General features: G+C 43.6%; 2 protein-coding genes across 4 annotated transcripts; both read left to right on the top strand.

Annotated features, from left to right (window-relative positions):
- The first annotated feature begins 1,361 nt into the window (after positions 1-1,361).
- LOC130526899 (microfibril-associated glycoprotein 4-like) lies at positions 1,362-3,088 on the top strand. Its single transcript, XM_057034904.1, has 4 exons — positions 1,362-1,956; positions 2,036-2,176; positions 2,273-2,406; positions 2,724-3,088. The coding sequence occupies exons 1-4, from the start codon at positions 1,787-1,789 to the stop codon at positions 3,002-3,004; spliced, it is 726 nt and encodes a 241-aa protein (XP_056890884.1). The 5' UTR covers positions 1,362-1,786; the 3' UTR covers positions 3,005-3,088.
- Positions 3,089-3,494: 406 nt separating this feature from the next.
- trip10b (thyroid hormone receptor interactor 10b) lies at positions 3,495-15,040 on the top strand. Of its 3 annotated transcripts, none has more exons than XM_057034817.1 (16): positions 3,495-3,785; positions 4,286-4,336; positions 7,784-7,899; positions 7,989-8,042; positions 8,304-8,451; positions 8,532-8,594; positions 8,760-8,864; positions 8,984-9,112; positions 9,232-9,378; positions 9,646-9,807; positions 11,701-11,724; positions 12,366-12,475; positions 12,932-13,064; positions 13,907-13,974; positions 14,323-14,429; positions 14,512-15,040. In XM_057034817.1, the coding sequence occupies exons 1-16, from the start codon at positions 3,771-3,773 to the stop codon at positions 14,655-14,657; spliced, it is 1,578 nt and encodes a 525-aa protein (XP_056890797.1). In that variant the 5' UTR covers positions 3,495-3,770; the 3' UTR covers positions 14,658-15,040. The 3 variants fall into 3 exon arrangements, with proteins under 3 accessions (XP_056890797.1, XP_056890798.1, XP_056890799.1); XM_057034819.1 differs by having other exon boundaries at positions 3,501-3,785; positions 4,109-4,336; XM_057034818.1 differs by lacking the exon at positions 11,701-11,724 and having other exon boundaries at positions 3,496-3,785.
- Positions 15,041-15,619: the final 579 nt, after the last annotated feature.

Below are 15,619 nucleotides of genomic sequence, written 5' to 3'. Positions count from 1 at the left end.
GCTGTGCTCCTTGGTAATTGTAATCTTCCCCCTCAAAGGATGGAGGGAGAGAGGGTGGGAGTGCTGCTGAGGAGAGGCCGGGGGCATCAGAGGAAGGGTGGCGCCACCCAGCGGTGGAGGAAAGTGCTCCAGTATAGTGGATCCTTTCTTCATCGCTGGATCACAGTGTGGATCTTTGTTCAAAGGAACCTCAGCTATGATAATAGGTGTGGGGCTCACACTGTTTTCACTAATGCAACCATTTTTATCCTTTCACACACCATAAACTGATGCGCTTTGCTTCAGCTTATTTATCTTCTAAAACCCAACTGTCCCCTGCCAAACTCCTGACTTTAGGGTCATTACATCTTTAAGATGACCCGGCCTTATCGTCCCACGCTACAGATGCACTTCTGATGTTACTTAATGATTTTTCACTGTAGCCAGTTTCCAGAATGTGCTGCGGCTACATAATGAGACCTAAGGATGACCAGCAGAATACAAATCTGCCCATTTATCCATAACCATCTACTAAACCCGAATGAGGTTATAAATATAAACAGCTTCCATTTTACATGTTCCTTTCAGAGACCTCTCCCTCACTGCCTTACACAGAAATTTCCATTTCCAGCCTGCATCTCTATCTGGCCTATTTTCCCTCCAGCTACACTCTGATAACCCTCAAACGTCATTTATTAGCATGGATTATATGTCGACAGGAACAGAACCGGGCAGAGAACAGCATCCCGCTCCGAGCCAACACATGCCCATAAACCATCGTAAACCACAAGGCTGAAAGGTTTAAGGTTGGACAGGGGTACGACTGATTATCATTGGCCTTTTCTTGGTCCATCAGAAGGTTCTGCGTTTGATTTCTGTGTCCGAGGAGAGTCTATCAATAAAAATGAGATCAGAGGAGACGTGAAGGGAGAGGAAATAGAGCACAGCTAAGTGCTTTTATAAAGGGATTTCTCCGTGTCATGTCATATTACACATTACTATGTATACTACTGTCCTTTTCTGAGAGACAGCCCTATCCCTTAGAAAATCCCCTTTTTTTAGCATTCCCTCGAGCACCTTTCCTCCACCGTCAGCCTTCACCCACAGAAAAACACAAAGGTGTGACATGATTCAGTCACACAGTGACTTTATATCATGAAGTCAGATCAGTCTGGAGGCTTTTGGAGGGTGGGTAACAGCCAAACAGCCCCGCTGGCTCTAATAGATCACTCTCCAACTGAACAAAACAGAATTCTATGTTTATTCAGCGCAAAAGAGGAGGAAATGCTGCTGCAGCCTATTGTATTTTAGTGCGGTTTATAAAGCTTGGACCACATATATTTAAATACAAGATCTTTCTGGGATGTCTGTGCCTACGTTTGTTGATGTTTTAAAAATTATGTTCACTTCATCACATATAATGCCAGGAACATAATTTGATTTTTTTTTTCAAGTTTGCCTAAATAATAAATCAAATGCCTTAATGATATGCCAAGGTCTGTAGGATCAACAGAGTAATCTATGACGCCTTGAATATTAATGATCAACCTTATGACTTGTCAAACAGGTGTCAGGGTCACATGCTTTTGTCAACAGAACTGTTTAAAAGTCTTAACAGAGACCAGTTTACCTCACCTCAGTGGAGACAGTGCCATGATTACAGTAAGAACTTATTAAATATACATTTGGGGGAATTTGGAGGAATACACACACACACACACACACACACACACACACACGTGATTTCTGAAGATTTTGTTATTATTTGTTCAGAGGGCAGTTGACTACATCACCTCTTTCCTCACACATGCAGGCAGCATTCACTCTTCTGGCTCTTGCCACCTCAGTTCACTCAGATTCGCAGTATTTTCTGCCAATCGACTGCGATGACATTCGCCACCACAACTGCACAGCACCCAGCGGGGTGACACCCCTGGTTGTCTACTGTGACATGAACACTGATGATGGGGGATGGACGGTGAGCTAATGTTTTGGTTAACTAATAGATTGAAACAGTGGATATTCTTCTCACTCCTGAATTGGTTTTCTTCTAACGGGTGATTCAGAGGAGGATTGATGGGACTGAAAACTTCTACAGGCCATGGAGCCACTATAAAGCTGGATTTGGCAAAGCAGCTGGTGAATATTGGCTCGGTGAGTTTGTGTTTACAGATGCTGAGTTTGACTTGAAGCGCAGGTTGGACTGATAACAGCTGGTTTTGTTGGAAACTTTCAAACAGAAACCTTCAATTTGCAACCATGGTCTGGAAAACATCTTATTGCTGGTCATCAGGAAAAACAATGACAAACAAACAATAGAGGGCTGGGATGGTTCCAAGGCCTTCGCCCATTACTCCTCCTTTTCCATTGATCCTGAGAACAACGGGTATCAGCTTCACCTGGGGAACTACATGGATGGGAATGCAGGTGATCACTTTTACTTTAAGAAAGCAAGTGTTCCAATTAATATCAAAGAAAGCCAAAATTTTCAAGTTACCATCTGTGACGGCACAAGTTGGGGTGGTTTTCTTGCAAATTTTCTTCAGATTAGAATGAACTGAACAAGTGCAAATCCTGGAGAAACCTTTTGTTTTACGTACAAAATCCTTGTGTACACCAGCTCACCTTGGTTTGTAGGTGCATTTCTCTAGAGGTATTATTTTAATAAATCAGTTGCAATATTTTCTCTACAATTCTGATCTTTCACCTCTGCTGGAAGCATTGATCTTTTTTTCTTCCTCCAGGGGACAGTTTGGCAGGACACAACAACATGAAGTTCACAACATTTGACAAAGATCAGGACAAGTGGGACAAAAACTGTGCTCACTATTGCCTTGGTGGATTCTGGTATGGCGCCTGCCACATGGTGAAACCCAACGGCATGTACGCCCCTCACGGTGCCGTTAGGTTTGAAAAGGTATATGTCTTTTGGCAAACTTGGAAGGGCTGGAACCACTCACTCAAAGCCATTTCTATGAAGATCAGATCAGCTAATAATTGTTCCTGCACACATCAGTCTGATTAATGTCATTAGTCCATGAGATGAGTTTTTTTTTAATGAGTGTCTTATACTAACACTGTAATGCTAATAAAGCTATATAAATACAAAGTCCATCTATGCTGACACAACATAAGAACAGTTTAAAAAGAAGACTGATTTACATTAAAGGTTCCTGTTTGTGGGTAAAAGCTAAAAATGTTTTCTGGGCTGCATTTGCTTCGAATTAAACTATCCGGAAATGAACACCTGGTGGCGCCCTGATGCCACCTTCACGGAACAAACGGGCGTGGCCTCAACAGGTAGGCTGACGTCACTTTGCGCGTGCTCAAAAACTGAAATGACAGACACTGAAAATGATACTAAATAAAATAATACAGCCAACGACGTAATATAATAAAAGGTAAAAAAGTAGTTTTTTTTTAAAGCATGAACATTTTAGGACGAACTGTCACGTGACGGTAATCCACATTGCGCGTGTGCACGCCCCCTGCAGATGGGTTGAGGTATGACTTCCTGTCCCAGCTCACCGTAATCATGAGGTAGGGGAGGAAGCTCTCAGTAGAGGCAGGGACAGTGAGGGGACACCTTTAATATGACGGTGGACATGGCTCCATTCGGTTTTTAAAAGTTGAATCTATGGAAGTATGATGGATCTACAGGCAGCGTTTACGTCACTGGCGATGAGAGCGTGAACACATCAGGGACACACCTGGTCACCTCGGTCAAACCACAGCCTGTGGGTGGAATCAGTGATCCAGAGGGGCCCAAACTGGAGGAAACTGTTTTCTGTATGCAGCAAACATTGGTAACACACACACACGCACACACATATGTATTTAGAATTTGGGTGAACTGTCCCTTTAAGAGCTTGTATTGTTCATTTCCTACAGTCAAAAACAAAGAAAAAGTCAAATACAGCAATTTACAGAGGTTTTTAAGGTTGTTTTTTTTTATGCCTGAGGCTAATCGGATTTTATGTGATGCCAGTGGCGTCCAGCTGTTTCTTTAAGTTTTATACGAACAGAAACTCCCAACTTCCCCCTTCTCTCTGTCTGTCTGTCTCTCTCTTTGTCTGTCTCTCTCTCTTTCGCTCTCTCTCTCTCTCTGGACGGGGGCGTCCGTGCCAAGGAGAAGGCGTAGACTTCCTCCAAACATTTCCTCCGCCAACTCCATTGCCGAGCCTCGAACTTAAGTGGATTTTTTTGGGTGACAGCAGTACTTTTCTCCTCTTTTCTCTCCTCCGCTTTCCCAACCTCCACCTGGCCACCACTTGCTGCCACCGCCGCCCCCCCCTTCCCCAACCAGCCCGTCATAAGGACGACTCCTGCAGACATGGACTGGGGAACAGACCTTTGGGTAAGTCTGACAGCTGACACACGTCAACACAACTCTGCTGCACCGAACCGGGTTTTCTCCCCCCTCGACTTGGGGGTTCGGTAACACACGGACAACAGCAGGAGACCTATGGAAAACCTTCCGTTGGAATTTCGCAACTCAGACCTTATCGGAGAAGGGGGGGGTTATTGCCCCGCACCGACTCCACACCGGGTGTTTACGCCCCTGTAACTCTTACGTGCGTGAACGCGACCTCTGCCTCATGACAATAGTTGTGAGGTGGCGGCGAGATGCCTTCTCATGACGTCAGCCAGTCGGCATCTCTGACGTCATCGGGACAATGACCAGGTCGGACACACACACACATACACACAGTTTTCTCTCTAAAAGATCACCAGGAAAATTGACCCTGGTTCCATTTTTGGGTTAAACTATAAAAGTCCCCAGGATATACTGTAATATGATGTATTTTTATGTTGAGGTTTCTGCAAATATGACTATTTTTAAGGAGAAAATACAATAAAATAGGAACTGAAAAAGGAATCTAAGCCTGAATTATAAATGGTAAACTGGTGTGTGAGATGTTTTTTCATGGCGCTACATTCTGCCCCTTTAAAGCTTTTCTAAGAATCATAATCCCTCAAATTGCTTTTAGTTTATTTTGTTAATAACTTGTTTTGACAGTTTGTTGCATTTTTTCTTATATTATCATCAAATAATATAAAAATCAGATCCTTAATATTTACTGGAAACATTTAAACATTTAAACATGGAACATTTGTACCTAAGAACCTTTATTATCATCAATTTTATCATAGGATGGTTTTTAAAATGTCGGCTTTCACTTTTTGGCACAGATTTTTATCTCATTGCATTCCTAAGTAACAATGTAAGAAAATACAATTTTAGGCCAATGGAGAAGACATCCTGTTTACCTCTTTCAGGACTGAGGCAGGAAATCCTCATAGTTGTGAACCTGAAACATTTTATCACGATTCCCCTGATAAATCGATCACCAAAAGCCCTCGAACCCCTCACATTAATCATTGATTAATCATTGATCATTTGATTGCCTTTGCGTCATTTGCTAATTTATGAACATACAAAAAAACACGGAGATGTGTTTATTTCAGAGATGATTTGTTGTCAGTTTTCCAACATCTTCTTACATTCAACGCACTTTTTGAAGGATTTCTTTGTCGATCTGACCTATGCTCAAAGTTACTGAATATGAGGTTGCCAACGCAATCCAAACACACCCAGGCCCAGTCGTAAAGTTGGTCAGATTAATTGCAACTGCATTTTTCCTTTTATTGTCATGGTCTAGATAAGCAGCCTGCTCTGTGTCTCGTGTTAAACTTTAGATCAGACCCCGATAGAACATTACAGTAATATTATATTTTATATATATTATTTTTTATATTTCTGGATGCTTGAGATATTAATGCTGCTAAAATGAGGCAGGTGTAATTGTGGATAGTTTATAAAATCGGTGCCGGTGTAATCCACCAATATTCACATGGTTTTTTCGATCAGTCATTAAGACATCTATAATTGAATTATCACAATTATTGCGTATTGAAATACAGAAGAAATTATATGGAAAAATTCAATCAAACATTCATCTTGATATCATTAAAGGGCATAATGCTGAGCCATTAATGTAAAAACGTAAACATTAACATTTCTGCTGCTTTGAAACACATTTATTCATTTGAAAAATAATAAACCTGTAATTTTACAGCCCAGGTTCACATTAATTTGTGGTAATATTTGGAGATTGAAATGTTAATGATATTTGCTGAAACGCCGTACACCGCTGTCCTGCGGTTTTGTAGCTTTTATTGGGATGGATGTGCTGGGGAGCCGAGATCAGCCTGGTCCAGGAAGCACACGTGCTTCTGCGTTGCGTCACGGTGGGGGGGTGGGACTAGTCTGACTGGTTCCAGTCCTGGTTCCAGGAGAGGCTCAGGGGACCATCAGTTACAGGGCGGAGGTTCACACTGAGCTAATTATTATCTCATTCCAGAACACTCTTTCTCTTGCCACCATTTCCACATTACAGGCCGCAAGCGCAACCAGAGCTTTTACAAACAGTAAAACAGCAACACAGCAGCAAAGGCGAGGGAGTGTATTTCACACAAACTCCATCAGAACTCCTTGTACTTGTCCTTTGATCCTTCATGATCCGCTTGGTTCCTGGCGTGCTCGGGTCCTACTGTGGGATCTGCTGGCCCCTCCTCTTTGGTTCCTGCCTGCAGCCTGTACACACACATACACACACACACCTAGGCACTTCCCTACACACTTGCACATTAGAACCAGTTGTACAGGTAACAGTCGTCTGCTCTGTCCTGTACCTGATTGAGAGTCAGGAACAGTCTCCATAATGAGAGTTGTGGTGGACAACGAAATGGTTTGGATAATTCGACCCAGAATCTGGAGGGTCAGACTGTTAGGGTGGTGCTGGTGTCATGCCTCTTGTGAAATACTAAAGACAGAGAGAGACTCCACCCTGTGAGCACACACGTGTGTTTGTGTGTAGGGACATATGTAGAGAAATGCAGAATGCTGCTTTGTTTTTCCTCTGTGTGTGTGTGCGTGTGCGTGCGTGTGCGTGAGTGTGTGTGTGTGTGCGCACAAGCTCCTCGACTCCACTGAGAGTAGCTGTTTATTTGCTGACATTTTCGAGGCAGCAAAAAAGAAACATCGATTAACCGATCGCGGACTTCAGCTGTCACAGAAGCAGCTGCTCTTCCCGTCCGCAGATGTCCGATGGTACAAAACGTTCCGTTTTTCTCAGACCGGGTGTTCTCCGGACCGGGTGTTGATCTCAGAGCTCCAAAATTCAGCCAGCATCACGCCGCCATCAGTTTAGTCAGAAGTCGTCACCGCATCTTTAAAGCGCAAGCAGAGTTTAAGCGCCGTGTCCATCTGGCTGAGATTCTGTTGGTACCATCAGCACAGTCGCCTCAGAGCCCTAAGGTTCTGGGTTTAATTCCATTTTGACCTTTGTCAGTTCAATAGCATGTACTTCCTGAGTCTTTTCATGTCCTCCCAGTCCAAAAACATGCAATCTGGTTGTGTGAATGTTGGTGTGTGTCTGGTGACCCCCTCCCCGACCCTGATGAGGTTCCAACAGTTGGGTCAGAGAGGGGGTCAGCAGTGTTTAGTGAACAGCCGGCGTGTCAGTAAAACAATAACAGAGGCACCAGCTGAAGCCATAAACTAGCTTATTTATTTTAAATATGTAAATAAGAGCTCATTTTTGGCTCTGCAGACGGGTGATGTCACAGAGTCGGGAGTCATATCAGAGTATCTTAAAGTTTTTGGGTTGTGCTTTTTTTTCATTCCGCTGAACTAAATTTAGCTGACATTTTTAATGACTGATATTTAAACAAGGAGGAAAATTATGCAGGAAAACGGAGAGGTTTTTTTCCGTCTCCGCATGTGCTGCCGCCCTCGCAGGACCAATGCGACCAGATCGAAAAGCACACGCAATCGGGCATCGACCTGTTGGAGCTCTACGTCAAATTTGTGAAGGAGAGGACGGAGATCGAGCTGGGCTACGCCAAGCAGCTCAGGTGTGTGTACATGCTCCTATGTTTCCCCTCGACCCCGCAATGCCAGGCGCCGTCAACCATAAATCCCACAATCCTGCTTTTTGATGCAGGAATCTGACCAAGAAGTACGCCAAGCGAGGGAGCAAGGAGGAACTCGACTGCAAGTAAGAGGAGAACACATGTTTCATGTTTACAGCAGGATGATATCAGATAAGTCTGCATTCCTGAAAGGTGTTGATCCGGAGGGCTCACCCGTGATCTTGGAACGCCGAGCACGTTTCTCTTCACTCAGATGTACCGACATACCAATAAAGAGAAAAAACTGAAAGATTTACCAGCTAAATGCTAAGCTAATTGGCGTGGACCTGCAAGACTGAACTAGCTTTTTTTCAATATCAGCATGATTTCGTGTGTTCACTCCGCAGATTCAGCAACCACGCGTCGTTCCAGGAGATCCTGAATGAGCTGAACGATTACGCCGGCCAGCGCGAAATCGTGGCCGAAAACATGACGACGGGCATCTGCGCGGAGCTCAACAAATACCTGCAGGATCTGAAGCAGGAGCGCAAAGGGGTGAGGGAGGGAGGGGGGGAGAGAGGGGGAGGTTCTGGGCCCTGGTGCCGGGCGTCATCTCAAATCTCTTCTCTCCTCAGCACCTTTCTGAAGCCAAGAAGGCCCAGCAGAATTTAGAGAGCAGCTTCAAACACCTAGAAAGCGTGAGTCACGTGCGACATGTGTCATGTTCTGTATACACCTCACGACCGGGTCGATCCCCCCCAACGGGAGTGTAACGTATACATTTGCTTAGCTTCCATCAGGGGTAAAATCACAGTTGCTGCCTTTTTATTGTTAATACTGTGTTGATTGTTGGTGTCTGGCAGATTAAGAAGCGCTTTGCCAAGGAGTGGGCGGAAGCTGAAAAGGCCACACAGCAAGCAGAGAAAACGGAGCATGACGTCAACGCCACCAAGATGGATGTCGAGAAAGTAAGAACCACTCGTTTCCATGGCTGTGTCGCTGCCCATGAGGCTGAGTTTGGGGCTCTTTAACTTGTCTCCTAAACTTTCACCTTCTCTTCTGTCTTTTCCCTCCTGTGGTTCTGAAGGCCAAGAACCACGCCCACGCCCGGACGCACACGGCAGAGGAAAGCAGGAACGATTACGCGGCCGAGCTGCAGAAGTACAACAAGGAGCAGAACTACTTCTACTACACGGAGATACCGCAGATCTTCAACGTGAGATATTTAAACACGATGGCACGCAGGGAGGATGCGGCATTTCCGTTCGCACTTGAAGCAGAACCTGTGCGTGTCGGGTGGGATCTAAGGAGTCGTTTGGATGTGTCTGCCATCAGAAAATGCAGGAGATGGACGAGCAGAGGATTCGGCACCTGGCGAAAGGATACTGCCAGTTCTCAGACGTCGAGAAAAAGGTGCTGCCCATCATCTCAAAGTGTTTAGAGGGCATCGCAGCAGCAGGGAACAAAATAAACGAAAAACAGGTAGGAGATTGATTGTTCTGTTTACATTAAAGCGGCTTGTTCTTAGGCGAAACCTGTTCTTTAAATATAAAGTGCTGCCTACCTCCGTCATATTTTGACTTTAGCATCTTTAGAGCATCATTTCCTGCAGTGTGAAATTGAAAAGCTCGGTCGGTACCAACAGTGTTTCTTAGCTGTTGCTGTTAAGTTGCTGCTCAGAATGATTCTGTATTTTCACACACCATAAATCAAACCCCCTTTTGTGCTGTGATGCATTTGTCCCTGCAGGACTCCATGCTCTTTATTGAGCAGCATAAATCGGGCTTCGAGCGACCTGCAGATGTGGAGTTTGAAGACTACTCTCAAGGAATCAAAGCGGCGACCTCTGACTCCAGCCTCAACCCACCCAAAGTGCGCGCCAAACTCTGGCCCTTCGGCAAGAAGCACAAGGTGAAGTCACACATCTTCTTAAACTTGAATCGCATCTTCAACTTCAGGAAATTTGAGGGAATTGAACAGAGCAATAACAGCAGGGATAATGAACTCAACGACCTGAAGGAATTTTTAAAGAGTCGTTGAACAGGAAGCAGGTCGGGTCTGCCCAGAATTTATGAGCCTTTGCTCGGACCTGAATTGGAACAGTTTCAGATTATTGTACCTGAAAGGCAGACGGTAAATCCACCTGCATCTGCGTTGTGTTCAAGGGTCCATCTGAAGTCAAAAACAATACCATGAAATTTACGCCGCTGTGCAGCTTCCACAGGCCGCCTTTCAATAGAAGTCAGAGAGATGGTTCTGGGAGGTTTCCCATAATCAATAACCATCTCTTTTGTCTTGGAGATATTCATTTCCGAGAAGAATGACCTGCAGCAGTCTGTGACAGTCAGTCTATTTCTGCTGGCGAGGAGGGAAACAATGACCAAGTCGTCGGCAAACTTTAAATTGCGGCTCCCCTCACGTTTGTCTATAGAGTAAAAAACCAGGGGGATACAACGCAACCTGGGAGGGAACTAGTGGGAGAAACTGGGGTGTCTCCAAGAATGTTGTTCAGTTTTACACGCTGGGGCCTCACGGTTCATCAGCCAGAAAATATCTACCAGCTGTCCAGCAGTTTTCCGTAACCCACCTCTGATATCGGGGCCTTCGGTCTCTGATGCTCCGCCACATCTCCAGCATTTGCATTATTTCAAGGACAGAGATCCTCTACCCCCCACCCTCCTCTCTGCTTCACATTCTTTTGCTTTTGACAACCTGAAATTCCGCTCTGTCCTGTTTTTCTCCAAACGTAGCTCAGCGCCTGAGTCATTATCGCCTAACTATAATTGTCCCATCGTCCTTTCAGATTCGCGTCCTCTGAAAGGACGAAAGTTACGTTGATTTGTATTCAAAACAATGCCAATTTTCTTTACATGTACTTTGAAATAAAATGCTATTTTTATTACCATTAATTTGCGTTGGATTTAGAACAGCTTGCCTCAACAGTCACCAAACGGGTTAGCTTGAGAGCCTGCTCTCAGAAAGGTGTCAGGTTACTACTACAAGTTTGGAGGAACTGCTTTTTCCAGTTTGATGACTTCAGCCTTCAGCTTTAATCCCATGTAGAGTAAAGCTGCATGTGTGAAAGAGAAACTGCACACTTTAGAGGAAATTAGCCAGTGACAGTTCGATGCTCGTGGCTGTCTGAGCAGAGAATGTTTGACAGTGACGGTTGAATCCACAAACTGTTTCCAAGAGCAGTGCTGAGAGCTGAGTACTACCGCCCCCTGCAGGACAGATTAATCCACCTATTTTCTAACATTGTTACTCGTTGGACGTATTTGCTTTGGATTTAGAGCTGCATGAGTGGAACATGAGGATACAACGATGCTAAGAATGCATTCCTGGTGGCTTACTGATATTTTAAAACACATTTAAAATAAGATCCACATTAAATCCACATAAACAGCTGCATTTGAAACTAATGTTTTGATTTTGTTCCATTATGTAATTAAAAGAAACTGGCAGCCATCAGGCCTAGCGATACCTGAACACACACAAACACATTCCTCTCAAGCTTTACTCTACCACCCTGAGGCCCTCAGGGGCCATTTCTAATTCCTGTCTGCTGTGCAGACTTGCCCCGTGCTGTTTTTAACTCTTCAACTACTAAATGTCATGAATCTCTGCATGTCTGTGACTCAATGGGCTTCCTCCTCCTCTGAATCTCAGTTCATTCGCTCTTTCTCTCCCTTACATCCCAGATTTACACTCGATAGATACCAAACAAAACCTGCCTGCTTTGTTATTGTGTGTTTGTTCATGTCTGTTATATCTCACCTCAAATGTCCTTTTCCCTTTGTGTAGACGTCTCACGCTGAAAAACAAATGGTAATACTTTAATGGTTATTTAGAGGGTTGAAATCAAAGGTCAGAAGGGAGGATTTAAGAGATCATTTGGCGGATTTGGAATCCAACTAAATCCAATCCACTGGATTTTACGGTCAAATAACATTTGGTGCTGGGTTGGTGGTTTTTTAAGGAGTAACTCTGCTCAGGATCACGCCGCACTGACTTCTGTAGGGAGGATCTTGTACATTTACTCTGCTTTATAGCAGTAATTGTTAAAAACAAAACCATCTATTGTGCAATGTTGCTAAATTTAGATGCAAAACCACCACAGAAGAGCGTCTCTTATAAAGCTAATTCGTTAGCTTTATGAGTGCAGGCGTTGGTCCAGTGGAAGCTCTCCTGGGTGCACTTACGCTTTAATGTAAATCAAAGGAATTTTTCATCAGAAACTTCTTTATTCTTTGATGGCATGGTCATTTATAACTTTGAACTGGATTCTTGCACATGAATGTAAATTAATATGGCATGTGGGGAAAGAGTCTTTTTCTGTGTCTGGAAATATTAAAAAATGTAAAAATATATCGAATAACTTAAAAAGTCAAGCTAGAATGACCCCTGGTGGTGAGCATGGATCTGTTTGGAACCATGATGTGAGGGGAAGTTTGTGTGTGTGTCTGTAGCCGCCGGCTGCAGAGGATTTCTCTCACCTCCCTCCAGAGCAGAGGAAGAAGAAGCTCCAGGCCAAGATTGATGACATTAACAAAGAGCTTCAGAAGACGCAGGACCAAAGGTGAAGGCAGCGTGGCATCCGTCTCAGACCACTTTCAATCTTTATTTCTCATAACATTTGTACACAATGGTGGAGAGGAATCTTTTCGAGTCTTCTTTAAATCTTTTCCTTTGCGCTATTGGTGTCAAACATTTACCACCTCTGAATCAGCAGAATAAATCTTGTTTTACCAAATTAATTTTGTATTTATATATTCATAATAAATGTATTGAATACAAATAGATGGTGTCTCTGACGCTAAGCCATGCAAATGTTAAATGCTAACAAAGTGGAGTGAACTTGAATGACATTTTGGGCAAAATCAAGTGGCTCTTAAGTAGTTGGAAACATTTTCCTGTCTAATAAGCACAAATCCATATGGATGGTGTGAATGTTGGTAGCCTCCATACTACAGCCCCTTAACGTTCCTTAATGGGAGCTTCAATTTCCCGAATAACACTTCTGATCTGACCTCAGTGACGCGCTGGAGAAGATGAAGGGTGTGTATGAGCAGAATCCTCAGCTGGGAGACCCGACCAGCCTGGAGCCTCAGATTTCAGAAACTACCCATCACATCGGCCGTCTGAGGGGAGAGCTTGCCAAATATGAGGTTGGTGCATAGGCTGTAGCTTTACATTTACTTATATCACACAAACTGTGTACAGTATATGGCAGTGGTGGGCCGTCAGGGCCTGCAAGGCCTTCTCTGCTGGCCTAAAAATATCTGAATCACAGACTAATGTTAATTATATTTTGTCCATGAATAGGTTTTAAATAATCCAGTGGCGGGCCGCGCATTTCACACCTAGGCCTTCAGTAGTGCGTCTGAATCAATCCAACCCTCAATAACCATTTTATGGCTATAAAATTTCCACTGTGGGTACAGCTGCGACACACATAAAATGCATCAAAATTACCTGATAAAACTGCAATATTATTGTGGCGAGTTAGGGTTTTAGGTAGCGGAAGAACTCAGACACAGACTCATGCCTGCTTATGCAGCAGTTCGACTGCAGAAGAGCGTCACTTTATTAAACAGAAACTGGAGATAAATGAACGAAGGAAGGTCTTCAATCACACACATAACCTGGCTTATGGTGTGCAAGTGCAAACAGTAATTAAAACCATCAACAACCAGAACTAAATAAATAGAACACTAACATTGAAAGTTGCAAAAGATAACCCGGTTTTTGTTCTTGTAAATGTTAACACCAACCTGAACCCACAGACACACTGCCACAAAGCATGCTGGGAAATCCCCACACTGACCCTCCCCAACACGCTAAATTATTTAGGAATATAGCAACATTTTAGTATAATAATCAGGATTTTTGATTTTACTCACCAAAAATCCTGATTATTTGTACACAAAATCCATCCTGGCAATGAAAGGAAGTGGACAGACCATTTGGATATGGGTACGTATTAACCTCACTTCCTGCTTTGTTCCAGACATGGCTATCGGAAGCAGTTGGAGGAGAGGAATCTGCTAACGTCATCAACAATAATGCTCAACATGTGTAAGAAAGATCTGTTTTTTCTGAAAATGAAGGTTTACTCATTACTAAGTCTACCAGCAACACCAATAGTAAACAAAGATTTGGCCACCTCCTTCCATTGTATGAGTAAGAAGACACATTTCTCAGGAAATGAGCTCTTTTTTGCAGGTGGAATTTGCATCAGAAAAGTGTGTTAAATTTAACTGTAGTGTTTTTAAGGGTGGCTAAATATTTAGCTTTCTTCCTGCTGGGGGTTGAAATGATTTTTAACAATCAATAGGGGGTCATTTTATGACGAGTGATTCTCAAAAGGTGAATGTATCTGATGATAATGAGGAAATTCCCTTTTTTTCCCCACAATGTATTTAGTAATGTAGCAGCTGACCAAACACGGAACCTTTACACAGAGTTTGATGACGAGTTTGAGGACGTAGACCCCCCCCTCGGCCAGTGCACAGTTCTGTACAACTTTGAAGGTACGTTTGGGTGTGACGCCTGCGCCGCTCGTCCTGATCCTCATCCGTTTTTGCTCACTTGGGGCGCGCTTGTTTCTTTCAGGCAACAGCGAGGGCACCGTATCCATCGCAGAGGGAGAGCTGCTGAGCATCATGGAGGAGGACAAAGGAGATGGTTGGATGAGGGTCCTGAAAGGCAACGGCGAAGAGGGCTTTATACCTTCATCCTACATCAGCCGTGATAGTTAAAACTGTCTGAAGAGACCAAAGCAATCAACCACTCTGCTCGCTACAGCAGGAGAGACTGCCTCAACCCATCAGCACTGCCTGATTTTATAAAGCGTTTATGAATGTGCACAATGTATGACATGTTTAACGTCACAGTAGCCTGACGCTACATTTCTATGTCCATATATCCATTCACTTGACTTTCCCACTGCCACTGCCATTTTTTTTTTACAAGGTGAAGTTTTTCTTTCCTGTTTTGTGATTTTTTTTTTTTTTTTTTAAACATTTTTAATCACAGTGATGTTTATGACTTGTATCTGGATGGAAACCACTACTCTATAGGGAATGTGCAACATATAAAGTCTCAGAATGTCACATTAAAAGAAGAGTTTACAACTTTTTTATGTCAGAGTTAGATGCCTTCCATTGGTTCAAATAGAAGCGAAAACAATTTGATCTGGAGTTAAACTGGTGAAAAACCATTCAAACGTAGCCTGCGTATTTAGGAAGTTCATGTTATGTGAGGAACTCTGTCACCTCCAGGGTTGCTCGGCGTGTCTGTCCTCTCGTACTCAGAATTCAGGAGCTGTTTCTGGATCTGCTTCCTGCATCTCCGCTGCTTGGTGTTCCTCGTGGATGGGTTAAAGGCAGATGTTAAATGTCACTGTGACCACTTTTTCCTAAAAAAAGAACAGATAATGGCCTTGCTGCTTGATCCATGTCTTTCCTCCTGCTCTTGAGATGCAGCCAACCTGCATAGGTGTTCATTCTCCTGCAGGTACAACGTCATGTTGCCTCTCGATGCAGCCGTGTCCTCTTTGCATTTATTTCTTGATGTCACTTCTAGTTTTGCACATAGAGTGCGTGGCAGAATGGTCACAACAGTTCTGTTTTTATACCCGTCTTGTTTTTAACTGAGCCTCTACATCTGTGGATCTTGACCTGTTTGTATAAAAACTTTTAAAAATTCTGAGCTGAAACTT

This window comes from Takifugu flavidus, chromosome 6 (genome assembly GCF_003711565.1).
Source record: "Takifugu flavidus isolate HTHZ2018 chromosome 6, ASM371156v2, whole genome shotgun sequence".
Lineage (NCBI taxonomy): Eukaryota > Metazoa > Chordata > Actinopteri > Tetraodontiformes > Tetraodontidae > Takifugu > Takifugu flavidus.
Note: the sequence above shows the minus strand (reverse complement) of the source record. Positions and strands in the feature narration are given on the sequence as shown.

Excerpts from the sequence above, each read along its gene's own strand:
- LOC130526899 (XM_057034904.1), top strand. The coding sequence starts at position 1,787 with ATGCAGGCAGCATTCACTCTTCTGGCTCTTGCCACCTCAGTTCACTCA. Across the intron at positions 1,957-2,035 it reads ACTGATGATGGGGGATGGAC|GGTGATTCAGAGGAGGATTG; the intron begins GGTGAGCTAATG and ends TTTCTTCTAACG. Across the intron at positions 2,407-2,723 it reads CTACATGGATGGGAATGCAG|GGGACAGTTTGGCAGGACAC; the intron begins GTGATCACTTTT and ends TTCTTCCTCCAG.
- trip10b (XM_057034817.1), top strand. Across the intron at positions 13,975-14,322 it reads AACAATAATGCTCAACATGT|TAATGTAGCAGCTGACCAAA; the intron begins GTAAGAAAGATC and ends CAATGTATTTAG. Across the intron at positions 14,430-14,511 it reads AGTTCTGTACAACTTTGAAG|GCAACAGCGAGGGCACCGTA; the intron begins GTACGTTTGGGT and ends TGTTTCTTTCAG.